A 20,421-nucleotide genomic window follows, 5' to 3' on the forward strand; every position below is an offset into this window, starting at 1 on the left:
ATGGGCAATCTAATGAAGGCAATGGGGTTAGGGCTGTGTGGGGCTCACCTAGGGGCAGGACCCGAAGGTGATAGGGAACAGGGAGATGTGGCTGCATATGGGTCACCTGAGGGTGTGACCTGAAGGTGACAGGACAGTTGGGGTGGGGACTACACAGAGGTCAGGATGTGGCCTATCGAATCATTCCTGCTGGTGATGCTACGAGGCTGGGAAAACCTTAGCATGACTCCCAGCTCCTGGAGAGTTTGAGACATTTGTGTCACTGAGACGATGAGTGAGTACAGGACCCTGTGAGGTGGGTTTGACAGTCACACACCAGAACAGAGCTGTGCAGTGAGTCACCGTTTGCCGGTGCTGTCATGGGGAGCCGCAAAGTCCTGCTCAGTGGGGGCACCGGGAGGGAGCTTCAGCCCCTGACAGAGAATACCGAGCAGGGAAGAAGAAAGGAAAGCCCTTGCAAAGGCTCCTCCCAGCCCAGATGCTGCTTGTCCTCATCCCCTGCATGAGCACCTTGTGCCCAGATGAGGTGCCAGAGCCAGGGCATGGCTGAGCACTGCCACAAAGAGGCAGACTGTGGTTGCTGATGGAGATCACAGCTTCCAGCAAACCCAGGGTAGCAAGTTTGGGGACCTGCGGGGGGAATCTGAGACCCAAGTCTCCAGGAGAACAATGGGGAGAGCCCGGGGGATGGGAGGAAGTCTGGGGTGAGGGGAGGAGACTCAGTAGGGGGGAGCAGGGGAAGAGGGCTCCATGTGGGGGCTATAGAGGGGGGGAATTTGGGCACCCTATCTACCACAACTGGCCAGGGGTGGAGCCTCAGGGGGGAGGGGAAGAGCCGGGGGCAAGGCCAGAGTTCCGGCGCTCCTGAGGGGGCCCATAAATTGGCTGGGGTTCCTGGGCAAGGGCCCCATTGGCCCATGTGGTAATCCACCACTGCTCTTACTAATTAGGCTACTGATCCCTCCAGGGACTGACCACAGCAATTCCAACTGAAGTTCACCATAGCTATAGGCACTCAGGATCTGACAGGATCAAATATGTCTTAAGCTAACACTTCGGAGGAATTTAGGGCCAGATCCTCAGCTGGTGTAAATCATCTTAGTTCCATTGACTTCAACAAAGCTACACTGACATACAGCCACTGAAGATTTCACCCACCCCGCACACTCCATCATTTCCACGGTGTCTGGAACTAACTTTAAATGACCCTTTAACAGGCTCACCATATTAAAGTCAGCAGATGTACTTCACCTGTGAAATCAACATATGGACAAGCAACCACATAACAAACTAATGACAATAGCATGGAAACAGTTCCAAGCCATAGAATAATTATCAGCAACAATGGTTACCTGGGGCATTCTGACCCTGTGTGTAAATCTAGGAGGTGGTTGTATTGTGACAGCAGAGGAAGAAAGTGCAGAGGAAGAGAGAAGAGCAGATGAAGAGAATGAAGTGTCTGCAGTCTTTTAAAGGAAAGAAAAGTTGGTCAGCTAAATGCATGATTTCTTATCAGAATCACTGCTATCATCTTTTGTGATAAGAGCATCCTTTATATATACACACTTAAATTTGGTGCACACATTTGGTGCAAACATAACTCCATGCAAGAGACAACACACCTTCCTAGCTTATCCTTCTTTGCTTACAACTTGACTGTATTTTAAAAATGTGCAGAATGTTAAGCTCAGGTAATGGCTGCTGGCAATACATAACGATGATAAACTATATCCTTTTGTAAAGCTTAGATATAATTTTGGTGAAGACCCTGGTTAATTTCCTATTAAAAAAATATAATGTGTTCCATGCTACCAAAATCTCAGAAGGCATTTTTCCCTCCCTTGTTTAATTCTGGCCCAGATTTTATGTTGCATCAAGATCATCTTGATACAGCAAAGGGGAAAGGAGCCCAGGCATCTGATTCTGAAGCTGCCAAAGCCCCAGCCTGGGTGTAAACAAGAACAACCTAGGAGGCTACTGTAACTTACTCCAGCTGGTTATGGTCTCCAAGGGACCATAAATCAGTCAAGATTTGGCACAGCGGGGTCTGTTGGGGGGTGTTGAAGCCAACTATGCCACCTCCTGCTAGCTGAGAGCTCCCCTAAGATTCCTCTATTCTTTTCACAGAGCACAGCTTGCTCTTCAGCAAGAAATGTATATATAATTTTAAATAACTGACTCACTCTTGGGAGAAAACACTACTGGCTTTAATTCTTATTTACACTAAGGTCCTTTTACCCCACTCTGGCAGTGTAAAGGGGTCTTACAGTGGGTGTTAGTGACATTTACATAAAGGGTAAATGAGAATCAGGCCCACTGAGTGTATTACAAGAAAAAATGACTCCTGCACTTTAACTAGCTGGCTATGCGAATACACAGACCCAGGTTAGAGGTTCACACCACCTCAGGCTCCATTAGGTTCACCTGCCTTCATTTTTATGAACAAGAACAGCATAGGATGAAATTTCTCTCTAGCTCGGATGAAATTTATACTTCAGGGCATAAACTGATCACCAGCTAGGGTGAGGAAGGAATTCCCTGTAGTCCATTGTTTTTGTACAGGGAGGTGAATTGCATGGAGGCTGCAATATACCTTCCTCTGACACATCTAGTAATGACCACTGATTGGGCCAGGATAGCAGACTAGACGAGGCTTTGGAATATTTGTCAAGGCAATTCCTACTTTCATGACTATTCTCCACTAACTCTTTCTATAGCCTTGCTGAATCCACTTCTAGGCCATTTAGCCCCTTGCACGCAGGAGACAGTATTGCTAACAGCCACTAGCTAGCTATAGTCCATAAAGGGATAGACAACAGCTACTGGCTCTGTGTGGCCAGCTGAGCAATAAGGATTTGAACACACAAGTAAGTGTAGGGTTTCAGAATAGCATACACATGCAGGAGAAGTACCTTGTTTGCTCCGCTTCGAATCTCTCTCAGTTCACCTTTCCTTGTGCCTCTTTTCTCAGCATTATTTCCCTCCCCAGTAGTGATTAGCTCCTGACATAATTGGCTTTCCCCAAAGGAAGCAAAGGGTTTATTTTCTGGGCTCATATTCTTGTCTAGATTTGATGTTTTCAAGCAACCCTCCACAGAGATCTCGGGCATGGGATTAAAGCCTTTGTCTGTCTCCTTCCAACCCTCTCTCTCACTGTTTCTGCTGCCTTCTCTATTATTTTGGACCTTGGTTTGGTTGCCAATGACATCACTGAGCTCGGAGAGGAAGCTCTCGGGTCTCCCAACAACCGAGTGAGGGGTCTGACAGCTGCTCAGGTTGGGGGAAGGGCAGCCAACAAACTTTTCTTCGCTTTGCGGAGTGGTGTGACTGAAAGTGTGAGCAGAGGACAGTGTCCTGGAGGAGAAAGATGGCAGTGGCGATATAATGGACCGTGGCGTGGAGGAGCCCGAAAGGTTAGAATGGTGAAGGCTAACAGAGGGGGAGGGGCTGGCTGCAGCTGAGGGTGTGAAATAGTCGATGGGACAGAGACAGCCTTCGGGGAGAGGAGGCAATGGAGGGGTTATGACAGGAGTACTGCTAGGAGACATTCCCACAGTCAGGGAAATCCACTCGGCCGTGATCGCCTGCACCTCTGGAGACAGAGCATGGCGTGGGAAAGGCAAAGGTGGAGGAGTTGGTGTATGGAGCAGCTCAGAGCCAGGAGACTTAAAAGGAAAGAAAAGGAAAAAAAGATAGAAATAAGACAAATGACAAGGAAAAGTACAAAATTCTCAAACACAAGTGAAGGCAGTGGGGAAATGAAGAGTGAGTGCAGGAAAGCAGGCGACACAGCATGGAGGATAAACGCTCGCTGGGGGCTTCATGCAGACTGCGAACCCTTACTCACACTGAGTAGTACCTTGCCGCTCAGTGACTGGAGCCATGGGGCTGCTGAAGAGCCAGCACTGCTACAAGGCAGGGAGCATCCCGGGAGTTGGCTCTTTGATTTTAAAGCAAGTTCTAGGTTTATGAAGCTGGAACAAAGATGGGTTGAACTCTGCCCTTGTCTAGGGGTGCAGGGCTCTTAGGCATGACAGGCCTAGAACTTTCCCCGATCATATGTGCGCACCAGCCATGCTTTGCAGGAAACAAGAATGAAAGGAAGAAAACAACTGCTTTTACTGAGAGAATTAACAAAACTGCTGAAAAAACAAAGAAAGGGTGCGTACAGGCTTCCAAACCAAGGGAAAAGCTGGCAGCAAGGTGGCGGCAGGCATGCCATGGCAACATAGGATGTTCCAGGCCCACACACACTGAAGCTAAGTTAAGATTCATTTTTTCAGGGAACCCCAAGAAAGCAAGCACGGTCTCCTCTTCGCTCAATGGCCAGGAACAGAAATACCTGCTAATAAGACCGCTAAAGGAAGACAAGGACAGAGACACTGACTGTGGCCCTGAAATTTGCAATCCTGCCCTAATCTCTGTTGCATGCCCCAACTTCCTGACTCTCCTCCCCCAGCATTACTCACTGAAGGGTCTTGTTGTGTATGTTGAACAGAACCAGCTAACATCTTTCCTTCCCTTCCTCACCCGCACCTGCACATACCTCATGTATGTCCTCAACTTTAAAGCAAAAATGTTTGCAGGCACAGGGTGAAGTGTATCAAAGGCTATAGAGCCCCACAGTCAGTCCTGGATCTGAGATTGCCACTACAAACAGGACAAACTGCAATCCCAAACTGCCACCGTCCGCTGTCTCTGTGGTGGATTTAATTCACCGTTTTTTGGTTTCAATTGGATTTTACACCTGTTTTAAAGGCAGTTTTGCGCTCCTAATGGGGCCAGACTGGCAGGCCCTAGAGACTCAAGCCTTCCATTTTGCTACTGACCATGTACAGCATGATCAATGGTAACTCAGGCCTCTGACACACTGTCCTGCCCAGCTGTCTCAGCCCTAAGCTGGAGTTGCTACATGGAGGGATAATTTAGGCCCTGATCTAAATCCTACTGAAGTGGATGGAAGGACTGCCACTGACCCCTTTGTCTCAATGCCCTTTTAATCAAACAGGATGCTCATCGCAGTGATAGTTTGACTTGTGTAGGCACCGGTCTCAAACTGGACCAAAGTCACTGACTTATCCCTGCAAAGGCACTGAAATTCACTCAACTTGCCATCCTTGCCAACCTAGCCAAGGTTCAATCTGTGATCAGAGATGAAATGCTTTTTGTCCTGTCCCCAGTCCTCCCAGCCACCCAGTCTTTCTGGTAAGTGAAGTGTAACCCCTTCAGATCAGTTCTCCCTGGGTCGGTACAATGGGAGCAAACTGGACAGGACGGATGGTGCTGCTGTACAGTACACCCTAACCTTGGCTGGGGATTTCTTCCTGCACACAAATGACTGCGTCCTACTGTTCTGTAAGGTCTAGTAACTGGCTACATCTAGCCTGGGTACCTGCGGGGAAGCCGTTGTACTGCGATTAGGGGATTGAGACATCAGCAGCTCAGGGTAATCAACAGCATTCTTCACTAGTGGCCGCTTGAGCACGTCCACGTAAGTGACAGGGAAGATGCCTTGGCGGTTGGTACCAGAGATTTTCCCTTCGTACCAGTTCTCATCAACTCGCCGGATCACCGTGATCCTTTCGCCCTGCAGGAGAGAACCATCACACAGCACTGATGCTAACCCAGCATGTAAACTTGCAGCACAGGAGATGACAGCCCTCGCCCCAGCTGAATTCAAGTCATCTGTGGCATGTGGCCCCACCCTTCTTGACATGGCAGCATGTTTCTGAGTTGAGCTGACTATGGAGGTTCATCCCTCCTGAAGCTAGCTCAGGCTTCTGCAGACTCAGGCAGGCAGCAGTCACTCTTGGGTCACATTTCACAGAGTTTCTTTGCATCCAGAATGTAAGAAACATTTTTTTATATGAAAGCTGAGGTTCTGATCTCATTATGTGAATCCCATAGCAGAGTCCCTAAGCCCTGTCACCAATCCTCTCCCCTTCTGTTCTGCTGACAAAACACACAAGAAAGACTTTTGAATCCTGATTATAAACTGCAAGCTCCAACCTTGAGTAAAATGAAAAAGAAAATAGAGAACATGGAATTTTAATATCAACACACATGCAATCATCTGCCACCTTTGAGATGGAGAAATTTTGCTGTTTAAGGTACTTTAATAAATGCGTTTAGTTCTGCTCTGAAAAGTGATTGAAAATGGCACCTTCTTACTCCCTGTCTACATTCATTGCCTTACGTGGGCACTACAGTAACACAGATATGTGTTCACTTCTATTCACTCTTGTGAGCTGGTTTGGCTCAGCAATGCTATGGGAGAACAAGCTAGTCAGTAATTCATCAACAGAAAGTTGATGTTCCAGTGCAGAGTCACATTCTGCACCTCATTTTACACCCATGCAACCCAAGTGATGGTAATGAGGCTGTGCAGGTGTCACTAAAGGTCTAATTTAGCATGCAGAATCACAGAACCAGTACTGCACCCATGCTAGTCTCTCTGGAGTGGGAATACAGCACGTGTCTGCTTTCTTGGATACAGATAGTCTCCCTGCAAAACACTCATCACAATATACTACGGCAATGGGTGCTGAATAAAACCCCCAAGGATTAGATTAAGATAATTAGATGATTCTAACATGCACAAAATGGTTGCCAATTTTAGTGGATCATCTCCTTTGAAATGATGCACCATCTGGTTTGTTTTGATGAATGCTTTCACCTGTCACGCCAGTGAGGGTCCTACCTTTCTGAATGACATTTCCACTCGAGTATCCCCGTTAAAGTTAAATTTAGCCACAGCATCTCCATACTCTAAAACCTGCATCGGGGCCAGCTTTTGGGGCTGGGCTTTTTCAGCTGGCGGAAGTAGCTGAAAGAAAGAAATGAAGTCCAATGACCCATCAGGAGCCCACAAGCGGGTGGCTCTGAGGCGGAGCTGTGGCTCTGGAATGAGAGCATTTCAAAAGGAAAGAGGTACCTCTATGTAGGAGCGTGGGAAGATGCCAACTCTGCCATGGTGTTCTCCTTCATACCAGTTCTGGTCAATCTGCTTGTAAATGTAAACGATGTCTCCTTTTTGCAGAGGAAGCTCCCTGTTAACAACATATTGGTTACAGCTGAAATGCATACTGTCCACAAACAAAGCACAATGAATTTCACTGCAGGAGAGAGAGGGGCTGTGTATATTCACCCTGGACATCCGAAGTGCCATCCCTGCTGGGTATCTCACACTTTCCAGGGGGTCCCTATCAACCCAACTGCTGCAAGATGGGTTTGGGAAGAAGCATATAAATCACACTCAACCCTCTCATCTAGATGCTAACCTGTTGTTCTTACTATGAGATGCCAAGGGTTTGCTCACTGTCTGGGTGCATTGTGGGTATGGCCAGACGTTATTGAGCACGCTCCCTTTCACAAGCAGGGGAAAGGAAAGGCAAGCAAGTGTTAAAAAGTACTAGCCACTGGCTGCTGCTGCTGCTGGATAGGATGGGAGGAGAGAGGACCGTGCCCACTTTCCTGCTTTGGGTTGGTCATTTCGCCTATACACTTGTTCACTTTGCAAGGAGATAAGTGGGCCAAGACCATTCTGAGAGAGTTTAGGAGGAAGCTAATTTGCTGATAATGGAAGCACCATATACATGACGCTCCATGGCCAGCCAGCCTTTGCAACGGTTACGGACTTTGCTTGGACCAGTCCAGCAGTGGGATTTGAACTTGGAAACTTCAGCAAGAAAAGCAGAAACCTTTTCAGCTTGAACGAAAGGACCAACTGTATCAGACTATCAAACCTCTTCTATGGGCCAGCCAACAGCGAATGACAAAAACCCACCCTGTCCTCTCCTACCATGGATGACACAAGCTCCTCTCTCTCTTGGCCACATCAAATGTATACAGTGAGCAGGTCAAAAACACTGTTCTCTCTGCAAGCTCAGGCTGGGATCTAAGCAACCAGCTGGGTTCTTCCTGCCTCTTAAAACACCACCAGTAATAAAGATCCTGCAGTCGGGACACAACTGGCAGCTCCGCTTACAATGGATGAAGCGGAGTTGAATCCAGCTCACCCTCCAGCAGGGGCTAGCAGGAACAAATACTTGTTTGTTTCAGTGAAGCAACTGGATTTGCCTCAAAGACATACTGGGAGCAGATACACAGGGTATACAAAGCTATTCTACTGACTTGAAGGACTTGCTTTGAATTACTGGATCAAGAGACACTCCAGAAACATTAATCAATCTTATTATACATCCTAAATGTTGCATGATATGCAGAAAAAGCAGATAGAGAGAGACAGAAACAACCATATCCAGATATACTCACTTTAATGTCTGTGCTTTGAAGTCAAACTTGGCTCTACCAAGTCTCATCTAAAGATTGAAAACAAAACAACAATTATGTTTTCGACCCATTACTGAAAAGGCTATGGAAATGCTTCCCAGCCATTTCAAAGACTAGAACAAATCAGAAGGAATTGAAGGAAAATAAGCATGTGTCTAAAATTGTCTCAAGTTAGACATAAAGATAAATAGGATGTATTACAAGCACGTCTATCAACAGCTTTTAGGGTGTGATTTTGTTGGCTGATTAAAATGGTCCTAAAATATTTTGATAATTTTTAAGCTACTATGGCAATTAAATAATAATATAAAAATAATTAGCAATTTTAGAAATAAAATAATTATAGTTGTTGGTAATATAATAATCATAATAACTAATATCTTGCACTCACATGGCACCTTTCATTCTGAAAGATCCCAAAGCACTTTAAAAACAATGGGTTCATTTCTGGCCTCAGTTACACCCATGCAACTGAGGGCAAAAGTTAGTCCTGCACACAGGAACCACCTCACTCATCACTGAAATGCAGCCACCTCTGGGGTGAAATACAGCAGCTGTTTAAACAGCACACAGCAATGATACACAACGGTTTAAGGCAGGAAGTAGCATTTGGCCACCTCAACACCCCAACTCTTATGAAAAGTGCCATGGGAGGACTTGAAAAGTATCTCCTCCTTGGTCTCTTTTAGAAGGACTAAATCATGTAATGTTTAGGAAACATGCTGGGACTTCTTCCAACCTTTCCTAGAGCAGTACTGAGCGTCTTTCAAAAGAAGGAGAACAGCATAATCTATTTCTAACAAAAATACAGGACAGTCACATGACCAGGATCAACAAGACATGAAGTTTCTAAGTATAAGGCACAGACAAGAAGACAATGTAGCAGTCTGATGCAAGGGATGTAAAATGCCTTTGATTCACTAAAAGTAGCTGATATTTAAACACATGCATCACAGGTGTGCACCAGCAATTCTCAGCAGGCATGCTTTAACATATACAGCTTGGTATAGAGATATCAATTAATTTACCAGGCACAAGAGCCAAAGCAATTCTAAATGAAGCCAGAATGGGAAAAAAATTAAACATTCTCTGGAGAGCTAATGTCGGCCTAAAGCGCAACATTGTGAGAGGCGAATATTGCATTGGGTCAAGCAGCAGACTGAGGTAACTATAACAGACCTCTGACCCAGATTTCCTCTTTGCTGTATCGTCTACATTTAGGAGGTCCCCAAACCGCTCATTAGTGATAAACTGATGGTGGGTTGGAATAACCCCTGTGTGCCTTCTAGCTGCAATATCAGCTTCTTCTTGCTCACGTTTAAGTCGTCTCTGGTCCTCTAAAAGTTTCTGCCATAAAATTGCATAAAATGGGCAGTAAATCATCTAGTTTAGGGCATTTGAAAACTGCCAGCAAATGTAACTTTAATAAAAAACTTCAGAGGTGCCGGCAAATAGCAGCAGCTTTAGAGAAATATACAAGATCAATTTTATCAACAACACAATGGTTCCCAGTTGATTAGCTTGACATAGAAAATACATTGCATTACAGTGTATTTAAATGCAGATTATTGGTAGTTCTTAATGGGATCATTTACAATAAAACAACTCTGCATACCAAGGACCTGATCCAAAACCAATGAACGTCAAGGGGAGTCTTTCCACTGACTTCAATGAGCTTTGATCAGGCCCAGATGGTCATTTAGGCACCTAACTCCCATTGACTATCAATGGAAGTTGAGTGGCTAAATGCCCTTTGTGACTTTGCAGATCTCCCCCTAGTTGCTTATGGCTCACATAACAAACATCATCTAGTAAAACAAGTAATTCTCACTAACAAAAGTATTTCCAGCTTCCCCATCCTTTAGTGGAAATGAAGGCCCTTGATCCTGCATTCCATGGGTGTGAGTGTCCATCCACCTAGATCTGACTGCAGGAGTGTGGTCCAAGCTTTGTGCTAACTCACCCAAGGGCCTTAAGTGCCAATGAATTCAGATAGTTGCTATTCATATATTTTACAATATTAAATTAAAAGGAGGGCTTAAAAATATTTCAAAGCAAGATGTTAAAATTATTCCAACTCAGAATGATAACATGATTCTTCAATGAAAAAATATCTCCCAGATTAAGTCACTGGCTTTTCAGAGAAGCAGATAGGTGGCTAATTAAAATTAATAACCTAACAGAGTGCCAGTAGTTTGTATCTTTCTTCAATATCGAATTTGGCCAGTGTTTGGAAAGACTGTGTGGTTCCCTTATGATGTTATTTTGTATATATACCGGCCAACAATTTCAAGGGGCTGGTGAATTTTGGGTGCCCAAACAGAGACATAGTAAAGATGCCTCATTTTCAGAGAGAATATTCAGCACTTTCTGAAAATGAGACCCGTTTAAAATGTCTCAAAATTGGGAATATCCCAAATCACTACTTGCTTTTGAAAATCTTGTCTTTACTAATTAATACTTGGCTGAAGAGACTTCGCTGACACCATTTTAGCTTATAGAAAGACCATTTTGCCCTCCTGTAAAGCACACCTGCTGAATTATAACAAACACAGTACATTCTCACTATATCGCCCTTCATTATTACGAACCTTTGGACATAACAAACGCAGTCCCTGGATCCCAACTACAGTCCCAGAGCCCCAGCCCCACTGTGAGGGGCTGACAGCCAATCACCTGGAGCCCCACTCCTGCAGGGGCTGACTGCCTGGAGCCCTGACACCCACAGCTGAAGTCGCAGATGCTATCTAAACTCACTCTCCATGACTGACTCCTAGCCTCAGGTATCATTATTAATAATAAATTAATGTAGCAAACACTTTTATCTAAGGCCACTTCGTTAACTTACATCAGCAGCGTATCATTCATTTTGATTGTCCTTTTGCTCTAATGAACCCCTGGCTATTATGAACAAAAGGCTTGGATTCCAACAGGTTCATTAGAGCAATGGTGTACTGTACGTCTCTAACAGATCTCAAAGTACTTTGCAAACATTAATGACCTCTCATATAATCCTTGCATGGTTGGTAAGTATTATTATCCCTATTTACATACTGGGTAAGTTGAGGCTCAGAGAGGTCAAGAAGAGACTAGCCCACGGTCGTACAGCAAATCAGTGGCAGATGCAGTAATAGAAATCTGGAGTCCCTTATTCTAACTACTACATAACACTTCCTCCATAAGTAGGTACGGAGATGCAGAGGCTATGTAAGGCCAAATGGTGTGCTTCCTGTATATTTAGCTGTTAGAAATGTTTCTAAACCACAAGGAAGGGCTTTACCTCTTTATCATCATGACGTCTACGAGTAATTTCTTCTGGAGTTTCCATGTAATCGACTGGTGCAAAATGCCTTGGTGATTCTGAATCTACTTCAAAACAACACAAGGCAGTTAAAACACAAATGGACTTAACTTATTTCACCAGAAAGGAAAAAAAAATATTTTGACAGCACTACAATTTGCTTCCATTACAGTTGAAAGGATTTTCAATTGTTGTTGACCAAATTCTCAGTCAAATATTGATAATGTTTTGGAATTTTTTTTTCCCTTTTGGGCTGTACTTGTGAACGCAGATTGAAACAAAGGATAAAACAAAGGTGGGAAAGCGAGTAAAAACATAAAAAGACTTTGTGAAGAAAATATTTGCTGCCATTGAAATAGGATTTAGCATATTACTGTCACCACCCATGCAAACACATACAAACATGATTGCACACTCAGAAACACAGAGACACAATTAGACCTGGAGGAACTGCTCCTTAGAAAACCAAATCAACTGGGTTGACGTATTCTATTCGCACATACGCAAGTGATACGGGATTAAGACTATCTCATTGCAAGATTCTCACATCCTAGGAATTGCCTTTGAGACAAACTGAGCTGGATGGCGATTAGAAAAGGCAGCAGAAATTGTTTTTCAGAAGTGCAACTGTTAACGAGTTCTGAACAAAAATGCTAAGCAAGACAGGCAAAGGACATCAGACACACGAGGAAAATGAGCATTGGGTGATGCAGAGGGGGGTCAACAAAAAATAGGGAGAAAAAAGCAAAGTGGGAAGACAGATAAAGTAACAGTGGTAAAGTACACAAATAGCCACCTCCAGGGTATGTCCTGAGTTCGCTTTGTGGGTTGTTGTTTCTATCCAAGCTGTGATAGAAAGTGTATGGAACAATATTCCCATTATTAAAGGAGTCTGGCATATCAGCTCGGAGAACGGAGCTTTCTGGACTGGATTCCATACTGGGGAAATGGCTAAGCCTTTCCACAATGTCAAAGGAAGACAGGCGCCTGGGGGCCAGAGGTCTGTCTTCACAACACCGTTTGTGCAGGGAGTGCTGACTCTTTTCCGCCTGGCACCCTCGTGGCTGAGCTATGTTGTTCTGGTTCTCAGTGCTATATACCAGCGAGACTCCCAGGCAATCCGGGGGCGGAGTCTTTCTTGGGCTGTGCTGGAAGGGCTTTTTCAATCTGAAGGGAAGTGGGCTCATCAAATAGACATTTCTGGGGAGTGCGTGCCTGTCCCCCTGGGTGTCCCCTTTGAAACTGGGGTTCTTGGAGGCCTGCTGTTGCTCGTGCCTACGAATGGTGGTGAACCTGGTGTAGGAAGCTGGGCAAGCTCCTTTGCATTTGTTTAATTTATATTTCCGGGGCCTGTTGGCATGGCTGAGGCTGCCGCCGCTGTCGTTGGATGCGTTGGACTGGAGATCAGTCTCGTCCGTGCAAGCCGAGAGTGTGTCCATGGGGACAATGTCACTGAGATCTGACGCCAAGTCCTCCACGTTGCTGCAGGAGTGAGAGGAGTTGTCGGCCATGCTGGCAGCATCCTTTTCTTCTTGGTTTGGCTTTGGTGACTCCAGGAGGGATTCTGCTGAATAGGCCGAGCTCAGGCAGCTCTTAGACTGGGGAGAGGTGGGCGATTTGCTTTGCCCACTGGAGAAGTCGAGAGCGGGCATGGACCGGGATCTCTGGATCAGCTGCTCGAAGGCAGTGATGCGGGATGAGACAGTGTTTTTGGGGATTTGCTCTGAATTCTCCCGACCGGGGCTCTGCTCACTTCTGTCCCTCAGCTCGTTCTCAAACTGGGATGCAATATCCCTCACGCTGCAGGATGAGATGGTGCCCAGGTGGATCCTGGACCTGTTGATCTGATGCATATTTTTATACAGCATTGTAAACTCCATCCCACTCTTCCTGGGAAGGTAGCCCTTCCTAGAACTGGTGCTGTACTCCTGTAGGTTCATAGTGCTGCTGGATTTGGTGACATATTCCTGCTTCGATTGCATTAGAAGGTTTTCTACACGTTCCCCATTGACCAGGAAAGCTTTTTTGTTATCAAACAAGGCACTGGAGCTACGAAGGTTCTCACAGCTTTGCGCTTTCTCATGAGGCAGCAGGATACCCTTTGTGTCCTGCACAAGAGCAGCAGGAGCTGCTAGTCTGGGTTTGAATTTGGAAGGGAGGATTTCAGTAATGCAGGCTTTTGCAGCTGATAAGGGCTTCTTATGTTTACATGCATGACCTAACATACTGGTATGACTAGCGTTAAAGGTTCGGCTATTAACTGAAGAGGGTGCAATCATATGAGCATTCCCACCTTTACGATCCACTGGTAAGCATGCAGAATAAAATAAATACAACCTGTTAGCTTAAATGCTGGAAAGCTATTGAGAAAGGAGAGATAACATGCTTGGATGTCACAAAATGAACTTTAAAAAACTGGTGTTCAAAAGAAAGAAAAAAGCAGAGACAATGCACAAGCCACGCTATAAAAGCAAGTGCAAAGATACAGCAAAATTCTGCAATGCTGTGGAGTTTCTAAAATCAGAAGCAGGTCTAGATTCAGGCCAGGAGCACTTGTAGGGCCCAATCCTGCCAAATGTTGAGCATCCTCCACACCATCCAAGAGACAACTCAGCATCTAGCAGAATGTGGGCCTTAGCAGGGATGCAGAGGGATTAATATTGCAAAAGCAGCCTCACTGTGAGCCAGTGATCAGACCAACCATGGTCCTGCCCACGCAACAGCTGCCAAGTAAATTATTCCTGCCAGGGTCAGGCAAGCCAGGGAGCATCTGCACTAAAACAAATGAACCAATCTGCTGGCCCTCGGCAGTTGTGCTCGCTGGGGACTGGCTGAGTATGCTCTCTGCACCCTTTGCACAGCTATGTTTGCTGAAAGCAGCTGGGAGTGGGAGATGAAGACCGAAACTCCCAGGTGTGATATGCTATTTTGTAGGAGGATTGGCTTGGAAAACAAAAGAACCAGCTCCTTTGCCCCCAGCCATTTTTAGCTTACAACCAGCTCAGAGATGCATCAGGCTTCTTGCCTGTCCCAGTATACTGCAAACTCCAAGGTGGAGGCTCAACAGTGCCACCAGTCTCTGCTGGGCTGGCTGCTCTCTTTGTATCTCATGAGCTCCAAGGCAATTGCCAGGTCAAGAGGCGTCCCATGTGTCTTTGAGTCAGGAGAGCCCCAGAGTGCATGGTACTGAAATGCAGACATGCTCAGACAACCAGACACTGCTTGACCTGATCAGACTGCACACCAGGAACAGCAGCAACAGCAGGGTGGCAGAAAGAGGACATGGGGGTGCTGCAGTTAGGAAGGAAAAGGGGAAGGTGGTGTTGGCCGACTGTTAGCAGTTGGAAAGAGGGAGACAGAAATAAGGGAAAGCAAAGGGAAGAGTCCTGACCCTGTTGGTAAGCTGGAGTTCGTTGGGGATTGGGTTAAGGGAAAGCGTGGCCAGGCTCGGTGGGGAGAGAAAAGCGGACGAAAGGCAGAGAAGGAGAGAGGAATGACAGGTAGACCTCACGAGGTTTGGATAAAGACCCAACCGCCCTCGGCAGTTCACCCACCTCACCGTGTGTAATGGAGGGAAGAGGTCAGTGCTCTGCTGACCTACCTTTAGTGGAAGCAGAGCTAGAAGGACGTTTGAGACCGCTTAGTCCCTGCAGCGGGATATCGCCACCTTCCAGCACACTTTTGTAAATCTGCCTTTCATTCTCCAAGCCAGCAGGGTCCGCTGATGCTGGTTCCAGCTCTCTCCTTGCTGTCTGGTAGCTGGGTAAATAGGCTGAGCTAGAATATGGGTTAAAAAAGAAAAGAAAGACTGATTTCTCTCTCTTACTGTGTGCTTAGAGAACATCATGAGCAGGTCAGAGGAGATCACTCGTGAACCCGTGCTCAGCAGTGCCTGTGATTCTTACACCTCTGCATGTCAATACAGCGGAGGTCAGATTTCTAGCTGAAGACCATGAACATATTGAAATCACACTTGAAATACTTAGCATTGCTATAGCATCCTCCATTCCACTGTCTCAAGGAGCTGTACAAGCTACACCTCTCTTCACACCCAAGAGACAGGGAAGTATTATCCCCGTGTTTTATAGATGGGGAAATGGAAGTACAGAGAGGGTAAGAGATTTGTCTAAGGGCAGATCTACACTATAGCCAGGATCGACGATCTGAGATTGATCCACCAGCGGTCGATTTAGCGGGTCAAGTAAAGACCCGCCAAATCGACTGCATATCGCTGTCCAGTCGACCCCTGTACTTTACCCCTGACGAGAAGAGTAAGGTAAGTCGACGGGAGATTTTCTCCCGTCGACTCCTCGTGGTGTAGACCCTGCGGTAACTCGACCTAAGGTACATTGACTCCAGCTACATTATTCACGTAGCTGGAGTTGTGTTGCATAGGTCGATTTACCGCGTTAGTGTAGACATAGCCTAAAGTTACTCAGTAGTTCAGTGGCCAGACTGGGAACAAAAAACAACACCTAAGCTTCTGCTCTAACCACTAGTCCTTTCTGCCTCCCATTCACAAATAGAATAGACTGTTTCAAATTTGAAACAGTCTATTCCTGAGGTTAAATTCTGCCCCAACCTGCATGGCAGATCTCAGTTCTTGCATTCTTTTCTGCCCACATGCACAGAGCTCCTCTATAGGGAGAGCAGAATATTGGAGGCCAGATCTGCCAGACAGATGCAAGAGCAGAATTCTGTCCCTGGCATTAGACTGAGATTTATGTTAAAAATAGATATGATTTCATTTGCTTAGGCCAACAGAAACTAAGGTGATTGATTACAACTCCATGCAGGCCAAGGTTAAGGAATCTCCCCAAAGGCATGAATCTGAGAGGTAGTTTGCTACATAGTATTATTCCTACAGCTCACTGTTCTCTCCCAGATACAAAAGGTCAGCATTGCCACAGTATAAATGACCTTTTCAGAGGCAGAAGACATGCTAAGCAGTCAAGCAGGTTGTGTGTTTCATAAGAGCAGATTTCATCTGATATCAGTGCTTGATAGGGTTGCCAGGTGTCCGGTTTTCGACCAGAACGCCCAGTCGAAAAGGGACCCTGGCGGCTCCAGTCAGCACGGCTGACCGGGCCGTTAAAAGTCCTGTTGGCAGGGCTGGCAGGCTCCCTACCTGGCTCAGCGCGGCTCCCTGGAAGTGGTGACATGTCCCTCGGGTCCTAGGCAGAAGGACAGCAACGGGGGCTCCGTGCGCTGCCCCTGCCCCACTCAGAGCGCTGGCTCTGCAGTTCCTGTTGGCCAGGAACTGCAGCCAACGGGAGCTGCAGGGGCAGCGCCTGCGGGCGGAGGCAGTGCACAGAGCTACCTAGCTGCACCTGTGCCTAGGCGCCGAGGGACATGTTGCCACTTGCGGGGAGCCACCTGACATGAGTGCCACCCAGAGCCTGTACCCCAAAACCCCTCCCACTCTCCAACCTCCTGCTCCAGTCCCCTCCCACATTCCAAACCCCTTGGCCTCGACCTGGAGCCCCCACTTGCACCCCAAACCCCTCATCCCCGGCCCCACCCCAGAGCCCGCACCCCCAGCTGGAGCCCTCACCCACCCTTGCACTCAACCTCCTGCCCCGATCCCCCTCCCGGGATGTGAATCCGGCATTTCTGGCCCCAGCACAGAGCCCACATCCCCAGCCCAGAGCCCATACCGTCCCACACACAAACTCTTTCCTGGAGCCTGAACCCCCTCCTGTGCCCCAACCCCTGCCCCAACTCAGAACCCCCTCCCGCATGCCAAACCCCTCGGCCTCAGCCTGGAGCCCCCTCCCGCACCCTGAACCCCTCATTTTTGGCCCCATCCCAGAACCCACACCCCCTGCCTCAGCCTGGAGCCCTCTCCCACACTCTGAACCCCTCTGCCCCACCCCCCAGCCTGAAGCCCCCTCCTGCACCCCAAACCCCTCCTCACCAGTCCCACCCCGGAGCCCGCACTCCCAGCCGGAGCCCGCACCCCAACCCCATCTCAGCCTGGTGAAAATGAGCGAATGAGTGAGGGTGTGGGAGAGTGAGTGACAAAGGGAGAGGGGATGGTGTGAGCGGGGGCAGAGCTTCGGTGAAGGGGCGGGGTAGGGGGCAAGAGTGTTCCGTTTTGTGCAATTAGAAAGTTGGCACCCTAGTGCTTGAGCATCTTCAGCCAGACACTGCACAATGACAATAATAAATAATAATAAATAATAATAATAAGAAGAAGATGAAATCTTATTATAACAAAGCTATACTGGGGACAAAGTATGACTCCTGGTAAGTTAAAAAAAAAAATCAGATCATTTACTGATTTGAGGAAACCATTAGAAAGTAGGCTAAGATCCCATGATTCCCAGATGTATATCTGATTTGTGTTAGCAGCAATAACATACCAACAGATGTATGTGTGTGCTTGGTTACTTGGGAGGGACATGGTGCCTGATGGGTACAGCTTCTTTCAATGCCTCAGAAAGCCATTAATGGAGTTGGAATTACAAGACATTTTGTCCTTTCAAAGGATTTCAGTTCCTGGATGGGGGAGGAGATCATGAGAAGACCAGGGCCCTGGGTAATAACCGAGCTAGTGAAAAACAAAATACAAAGAAAGAAGGGAATTCGGTGGCTCCCAGGCAAAACTCCTATTGGCTTCAATGGGACCCACAGCCAGAACCACAGAATGGGTATCACAAACACAGCACTATGCAGCCTGAGTCAGGTTTACCCCAATGTCTGGTTGTCAGGTTCCTGAGGAGCCCAAATGGGCAGCCCCAGTGATTACAGGCTGATATTTACTCCCCTGAGGTTCATGACCTGGGAGCGGGAAATATTTTAGCCCAGTAATTAAAGACCAATGACCCAGACGATCCTCTCTTGGGGAAACAGCTGTGGGAGAGGAAGTGTCTGGGAGACTCCCATTGGCCCATTGTTGACTTCTCCCCCATCATTGCCCACCCTGTGAAACAGGCTGCAGGGACTATCCATAGGAGGCCAGAGCCATCTGCATGGAGGTGCTATGACTCTGGCTTTGGCAGCCAGCAGCATCCCTGTGCCATGACAGCTCTGCTCCACTGGAGCCACACTACAAAGGATTCTCTGGCCCATGGTCACCCAGGGGAGAGGTGTGGCTCTGCAGAAAAGACAGTAAAGCCCCAGGCAGCATTACCTTTTCCACCTAAGCTCCACAGGGCTGGAAGGGGAACAACATATGACTCCTCCCAGGCTACCCATCCCATCCTCCACCTTCCCCTCCCCCAGCACAGATCCCCAAGTGCTTCAATGGGGGCAGGAAGAGAGGGGAGCCTGTGCTGCTAGAGGTAGCACCCCCATGCTCTTCCACAGGGGCAGATCCATGTGCAGAGAATACCTTCCCCCCTGCATGCAAATCTAGAGAGAATGATCCTACCCCATGAGCTGAGAAACAAAATATCATTTCCTTAAAACATTTACTGTGGGTGCAGTGTTTGGAGGTAGTCATCTAAACAGCACAGATGTGGTGGGAGTAAGTGAAGTGCCATCATTTAAAAATCTAGCCTTGGTGCTACATAATACAATGTAATTATATGTACATCTACATAACTTCACATATTAATGTGTATTCAGACTTTTGACCATTGTACCGACAGTAAATATTGTGAGGAGAATAGATACATATGGGAAACTGATTAAACATAATTCATTAAAAAAAATTAAAATGAAACAAACACTTAATCTATATAACTGGTAATTATGAGATTATAACCACTCCACAGAATTCAAGGGAGGCCAAATTCAGGAATTTTGGTTCACCCCCCTCACCAATAATGAGCATATCATTTATTTATGGAGAGCCCAACTGAACTCCTACAGCAGTCAATGGTGGAGTTTCCTTGGACTTTGGTGAGAATTGGGTAGGGTCCTGATGGAAGAATGAAGCATACTGATTTCAGCTGATGGAAGTGATCCAGGAAAGTAGGAGTCAAGGTTATCTGATGTAAGGGAAAGACTTAAAAGACTTGGAACTCTTTGAGTGCAGTCAGGAATTCAGAATCCTTACCAGCCATTGCCAAACATAAGCGACACTTATATATTTTGCAACACACTCTGATGTTGTTTAGTGTTATTAGCCTTCCTTTGCGAAAATAAAAATTAAAAAAAAAAATCATGAAATAATGGACTTGATAAGGCCAGGACATCTTCCAAATTATGATAATGGAAGGAAATTCCTTTGCAAAGTGAACCCAGGCAAAAGGGAACTGTGTAGAATTCCAAAACCACATATCATAAAAGGTCAAGGAAGATGAATATACATGAAATTTGCAGACATCAGAGGGGAAAACATGCTCTTCCTTACTCCCCATCCATCTGGATTGTATAAGTGTGCCTAGATGGAATACTACACATTTGTTTCAGTTAAAGAGAATAACAGGTTAGCAGGGAGGTGCTGGATCCCCAGTGGTGGTAAATTGGCACATCTGGCTCTGGAATTTCCCTCCATCTTTTACAGTAAACTGGCTCCATCTGCAATGCATCTGGACAGAGCACATCTCCTATTGAATCTTCCTCTAAAATAGCAGCATAAAATTGTAGTCTGAGAATTATTTAATTGCTTTCTTTGCCTAGAAAGTTGGAGCATTCAACTCATTGGAACATTTGCAATCAAGATGACTAGACATTTTATGTCCCATATAGCATGATCAATTATTTGTAAATTTAATGTAAGAGGAAGTTACAGTTTTGTTTGCTTTTTAAATAGAAGGCATGTAGAACAATGATCATTTCTTGTTTGAGTACTACTAAATAATAATTATACAATAACTTCCAACTTAATTCAAAACTATATAGCTGACCTTCTACCCTCAACTAATTCACAAATATCA

General features: G+C 46.3%; 1 protein-coding gene across 50 annotated transcripts in view; it reads right to left on the reverse strand.

Moving 5' to 3' along the window:
- Nucleotides 1-20,421, reverse strand: part of SORBS1 (sorbin and SH3 domain containing 1) — a 289,445-nt gene that overhangs the window by 20,903 nt on the left and 248,121 nt on the right. For 27 of the 50 annotated variants that reach the window (XM_054034656.1, XM_054034671.1, XM_054034661.1 and 24 more), the window contains 9 exons: nt 15,195-15,370; nt 11,573-11,661; nt 9,472-9,639; nt 8,275-8,321; nt 6,935-7,049; nt 6,701-6,826; nt 5,393-5,587; nt 2,913-3,665; nt 1,353-1,466 (listed from right to left, as the gene is read on the reverse strand). In XM_054034656.1, the coding sequence (XP_053890631.1) occupies nt 1,353-1,466; nt 2,913-3,665; nt 5,393-5,587; nt 6,701-6,826; nt 6,935-7,049; nt 8,275-8,321; nt 9,472-9,639; nt 11,573-11,661; nt 15,195-15,370 (1,783 nt within the window). The remainder of the gene's footprint in view (nt 1-1,352; nt 1,467-2,912; nt 3,666-5,392; nt 5,588-6,700; nt 6,827-6,934; nt 7,050-8,274; nt 8,322-9,471; nt 9,640-11,572; nt 11,662-15,194; nt 15,371-20,421) is intronic. The other 23 variants (XM_054034687.1, XM_054034701.1, XM_054034689.1 and 20 more) reach the window with 7 other exon arrangements.

Source organism: Malaclemys terrapin, chromosome 7 (genome assembly GCF_027887155.1).
Source record: "Malaclemys terrapin pileata isolate rMalTer1 chromosome 7, rMalTer1.hap1, whole genome shotgun sequence".
Taxonomy (NCBI): domain Eukaryota; kingdom Metazoa; phylum Chordata; order Testudines; family Emydidae; genus Malaclemys; species Malaclemys terrapin.